Here is a 6,000-nt window from a genome sequence, read left to right as displayed (position 1 = left end):
TCGTCATGAAAAATGAGAATTGAAACTTTCCATGTTTTTTACCAATTTTATAATAGAAGTGTTAAAAAACAGAAGAAGAAGTTTCAATTCTCATTTTTCATTATAATTAAATTTCATAAAGTAACAGGTCAGTGTATGAAAAATATTTTGGATACATCGAGTGACAAGGATCAGTAGAATATCACGGTTAATAAATGATTCTCTTGATTTTATGGGATGCTTTCAACAAAGATTTGCAATAAAGAGTTGCATTGTTTGATTGAAATTGCAAAATTCAGTTTCCATTTTCATAGTTAGTATAATAAAATGATAAAAAATTTAACAGACTCCTGAAAAATGACAACATAATTATCACATGAAGTCAACCGTTCAGATAATTAAAAAATCTATATCTTGATCAGATATTACAGAAAGAACGTTACATTCGATAACGTATAATAATACTGATTTATAAAAAAATCTTGAATCAGTTGATCGAAATGATCAGTTGCTTGTTTTTCGTTTTTGCATTTCCAGAGCAAGTTTCTGTTCCACTCTCTCAGAATCTATTTGAACCTAGAATGAAAGTCAAATTTTAAAAAACTGTAAATTTTGACACTTGTCTAACGATCTCACCGTTTCATTGAGACTGCTGAATTTGTTATTATTTTCAGACTTTCCCAAGCCTTCTAAATATTTCTGTCTCAGATACAAAACTGTATCGATATGGGTTTTATGTTTGACTGCCATGTCCAAAGCTCTGAAAAAATATCAGTGAAGTCAAAAATGAATGTGAAAAAGTTTACCCTTTCTTTTCAAAAACCTTGTTAGTTTTTATATGTCTCCAATAATATATAAGAAAATAAAAAGAATTATAAATTTTTTTCTTAAAATTTATTCACAGATATTCCTTGCAGGAAAAAACTATCCGTGATAGCTGCTACTCACTAAGAACATAAATCCAGGGCTATTCAAATTCGTTTCTGTACGTGGAGATCTCCTAAACGATAAGAGATAGAGTGTGGAATGTGGCAAAGCTGTGTATTTCAGAGACCTATTCAATGATGTAAAGAAATCGAATATAGCTCTTTTGATTCTGGAGATATACAGGTAAAACTAAAAAATCCCAAATTATTTTTTTGCCTATATCTTTTTTATTCGCAAGCATATTGAAAATCTGTTCACATTTTGCTATTGGCACTTGATGTGGGCTCTCAGAATATATCCATGAATCTTTTATACAGGGTGTCATCTGACTTGGGCCACCCCCATCTTTGAATTTTTAAATACGGACCTGTATTTTTTTATGTAGTTTTTGGATCGTAGACGTTCATTTCATACTGAGAAATTGAATTCAATTTTATATTTCGGGATGTTTCGGTAATATTCGATTAAAATTGTGTGAATTATTCCCTTTTAAATTTCGGCCATGGAAATTGGTTGACTGAGTTGAATAAAAACATAATAGCAACTTTCACGTCTCCCTATGTATCGTAGAGTTTTTCGAGTTTTTTTTTCATTTTTAGGTACCTATTCATATTTTTCCATTGCTCTGAGCGTTTTCTACAATGAACTTCGAATATGGTAACCTTTTATGATTATTTGAAGCATATCTACATCAAAAAATATATTATATGCGTTTTAATAAGCAGAAAAAGAAATAATAACATCCAAAACGAACACTTTAATTGTATTGAAAATTGAAATGAAGTATGTTTGAAGGTGATTGACAATGTTACATGATGAATATCACTAGTTCGGACTTCCATTGTCTACTATATAAAATGATTCGAAATCCCTGAAACAACTAAAAAAAAAAGAATTAAAAATGAGATAGCTGAAAATAATAATTATATTAACCAAAATAAACCTTGAATGAAATAATAGTGAAATAAAATACAAGTAAAAATAGAACAATTGAATAAATAAAAATAAATAAATGAAAAAAGAAAGAAAATAAAAAGTGAAGAGATTCCAAGTCACGTTAGTTCACGACGTTTCGATTGTTAGTATCTACAATCGTCTTCGGGTGATGACTGGACTGATTCTTCCGAGAGATGACTATTTATAGGTCGTTCAAGTACTTTCACTTATCCCCGCTTTCCATTTTCCGCTTCACTGGTTCCGTGGGAGATGACCGTTTTGGCGGGAGTTGGTCATTTTTCGCTTGATGATGGGTTTCCATATGTTGCGTATTTCTACGCTGGCTTGGCTGAATACGTTGTTGGACAACATGTATGCGGCTTCCTTGAATTTTCTCCTAAACCAATGTTCCTCTCTGTGCAAGATCTCAGCTGGGACCACTCGATGTTGTGTTGATGGGTCCAAACATGGTCTGCTATTCCTGATTTGCTGGTTTCCCCTCGCTGTATGTGTTTCTTGTGCTCGGCAATGCGGTCTCGAGAAGGAACTAGACATCATCAAAAATGATCTTCAACGGAATGGCTACTCCAAAGCGATGGTAGAAAAGACTTTGGCTAAAAGACAGCACGAGCCTCGCAAGGAAGAGAAGCCGTCACAACCAGTGCTTGCACTTCCCTACATCAGAGGATTATCGGAGAGGATAAGAAGAATTGGTTCCAAGTACAACATCAGAACCTGCTTCAGATCCGGTAACACTATCGGTAGCAGCCTCACGAAAACCAGGCCACCAAACGCGGATTGCGATTCCAAGAATTGCATTTACCGGATACCCTGTGAGTGCGGAAAATCCTATATTGGTGAAACTAAGAGGCCATTGAATGTTCGCATTGCCGAGCACAAGAAACACACACAGCGAGGGGAAACCAGCAAATCAGGAATAGCAGACCATGTTTGGACTCATCAACACAACATCGAGTGGTCCCAAGCTGAGATCTTGCACAGAGAGGAACATTGGTTTAGGAGAAAATTCAAGGAAGCCGCATATATGTTGTCCAACAACGTATTCAGCCAAGCCACCGTAGAAATACGCAACATATGGAAACCCATCATCAAGCGAAAAATGACCAACTCCCGCCAAAACGGTCATCTCCCACGGAACCAGTGAAGCGGAAAATGGAAAGCGGGGATAAATGAAAGTACTCGAACGAGCTATAAATAGTCATCTCTCGGAGGAATCAGTCCAGTCATCACCCGAAGACGATTGTAGATACTAACAATCGAAACGTCGTGAACTAACGTGACTTGGAATCTCTTCACTTTTTATTTTCTTTCTTTTTTCATTTCTTTATTTTTATTTATTCAATTGTTCTATTTTTACTTGTATTTTATTTCACTATTATTTCATTTCAGGTTTATTTTGGTTAATATAATTATTATTTTCAGCTATCTCATTTTTAATTCTTCTTTTTTAGTTGTTTCAGGGATTTCAAATCATTTTATATAGTAGACAATGGAAGTCCGAACTAGTGAAATTCTGAAATGAAGTAATTTATATAGGTACCCCAAAAATTATTGGTGCAATAAATGTTCGAATTGGAGTCCTTCCATTTCGAGACATTCTTAAACTCGGTTTTTCATATTATTTATTGTTCTCAATACATGTATTTGCTGAATTGTTGCGAAATCACTCAAAATCCTCAATCTCGAGTCTTTTCTATCTCTCTGCCAGCGTAAATCCTATTTTTCAATGTCCCCTATAGAAAATAGTCCAAAATAGTAAGATCTGGTGATCTTGCAGACCATATTATTGTCCCATTATTTGTCTCGAAATGAAAGGACTTCAATTCCAGCATTTATAGCACAATTCATTTTTTTGTGTATATAAATTACTTACTTCATTTCAATTTCCATTATAATTATAGTGTTCGTTTCGGATCTTATTATTGCTATCATTTTTTTTTCTTCTCATCAAAACACATATAATATACTTTTGTTGTAGATATGTTTCAGATAATTATAAAAGGTTTTCTTGTTCGAAGTTCATTGTAGAAAACGCTCAGAGCAATGGAAAAAATATGAATAGGTAACTAAAAATGAAAAAAAAACTTTCGAAAAACTCTACGGTACATAGAGAGACGTGAAAGTTGCTATTGTATCTTTATTCAACTCAGTCAACTAATTTCCAGGGCCGTAATTTAAAAGGGAATAATTCACACAATTATAATCGAATATTACCGAAAAATTCCGAAATATAAAATTGAATTTAATTTCTGAGTATGGAGTGAACGTCTACGATCCAAAAACTACAAAAAAAATACAGGTCCGTATTTAAAAATTCAAAGATGGGGGTGGCCCAAGTCAGATGATACCCTGTATAAAAGATTCATGGATATGTTCTGAGAGCCCACATCAAGTGCCAATAGCAAAATGTGAACAGAATTTCAATATGTTTGCGAATAAAGAAGATATAGGATTTTTTGGTTTTTCCTGTATATCTCCAGAATCAAAAGAGCTATATTCGATTTCTTCACATCATTGAATAGGTCTCTTGAATACATAACTTTACCATAATTTAACCGACACTCTATCTCTTATCGTTTACGAGATCCCCATGTACAGAAACAAATTTGAATAGCCCTGTACATAGCAATGCATGGAAAGTACAAAGCAACAAAAAATATTTGTTATTACCAAGAAATATACAAATTATTACACATCGTGCATACACAGTTTTGAGAACAAATTGATAGTTTATCTGAAAAATTTCTAGACATTTGTTCATAATAAGAATAATACTACAAGAATTCCGAGCGAAATGGTTTATGGGGAGTATCCTGTAATAACCCAAAATTAATTGTTAACGCTTTCAGCATCAGGTATTTTCAACGCTTATGTATTACATGGTATCGAAAAAGATAACGTTGTTTTCAACTTCAAGTTTGATAGATATTAGTGTAGGATTGATAACGGAGATGAAAATAGAAGCTGGAATGAAATTAAAAAACAGAATGATCTCAGGTCCAGAAAAAAATCCTTCGTTGCTAGTGAAAGACTGTATGAAAGATTAGTTCATCCCCTACAAATCTTTTTCAACCTTATTTTAAGTCTGTTAAGTCTGTTTTTTCTGAAGTCTGGAAAACTACCAATGTTTGGCCAGTACACAAAGCTCAAGATCGAAATGAAATCAGTGATCACAGACGTATCTCAATCCTCAACAACTTTAACAAACTTCTAGAAACAACATTGTATATCCGTATCTATCGATCCTCTTGACATATATCTGATAATCAACATAGTTTTATGAATTCTATGTCCAAAATTATGAATCCTGAAATTCCTCAGTTTCAGAATAATTGGAATTTATCCCGCACGAAATTGGAATTACTTTGATCTGCGTTATGAATTCGAATTTGTATCATTAGGGAAACGAAAAAATCCGGCATCTCTCTTATTTTTTATAATTTATTGAATGCACTACTATCAGAAATCGAAATTTTTGTTCCACGACTACCATGTAGGCATAATAATACTTTTTTATGCAAAAGGGCCCAAACAAACTTGATGTTGAAATCACCAATTAACTATTTGTGTCGCGATGCAAACAAGTTCTCTAATATCGATATTTTTTGTTGCAGCTTACGAAATCAAAAATAAATCTCGTGCAACTCCATAATCAATGAGTATAGAAACGTTCACAATCTTTTATTTTATGTTTTTTCTTTTGCCAATAGTATACATTTTGACGAATTGGTTAAGGCACGAGTAGCTGGCTTTTTCAGAAGTTTATTCATCTTGATGATTCACCGATGAATCATTTTTCATATAAAAAAGGAGTCAAAATCAGTTTGTTGATTGTGTCGAGAAGAGATACAGACGTATCAAGAAAATGGATATTTCGAAATGAATTTTGAAAAATTCAACTCTTCCAACATTCCTACACTGTAGAATCTGGTAAATTCCTACCGAAAACAACTACTTTTTCGGCTGATATCACGATGGACTTTGGGAGGAGATAATCTCACATTTGCTTGCAATGTGGTTCGGTTGCCATACGAAACCTTTATCTGAGAGGAAGATTTTTTAACTAGTACCAGCTCCATCTCGTGACCGAAACCGGTCTATACGTAGTCTACTCTTTAACTTCAGCGAAAACTTGGG

At 33.5% G+C, this 6,000-nt stretch overlaps 1 protein-coding gene across 3 annotated transcripts in view; it reads right to left on the bottom strand.

The window, feature by feature from the left end:
• Positions 1-278: 278 nt before the first annotated feature.
• The window catches only part of Oseg5 (intraflagellar transport protein Oseg5), an 85,897-nt gene continuing 80,175 nt past the window's right edge, over positions 279-6,000 (bottom strand). For all 3 annotated transcript variants that reach the window (XM_074173792.1, XM_074173794.1, XM_074173793.1), the window contains exons 11-12: positions 616-739; positions 279-555 (exon numbers count right to left, since the gene is read on the bottom strand). In XM_074173792.1, the coding sequence (XP_074029893.1) occupies positions 484-555; positions 616-739 (196 nt within the window). In that variant the 3' untranslated portion in view covers positions 279-483. The remainder of the gene's footprint in view (positions 556-615; positions 740-6,000) is intronic.

This window comes from Leptinotarsa decemlineata, unplaced genomic scaffold (assembly GCF_025532065.1).
Source record: "Leptinotarsa decemlineata unplaced genomic scaffold, Ldec_3_MD MMD2_tig00000505_RagTag_RagTag, whole genome shotgun sequence".
Classification (NCBI taxonomy): domain Eukaryota; kingdom Metazoa; phylum Arthropoda; class Insecta; order Coleoptera; family Chrysomelidae; genus Leptinotarsa; species Leptinotarsa decemlineata.
Note: the sequence above shows the minus strand (reverse complement) of the source record. Positions and strands in the feature narration are given on the sequence as shown.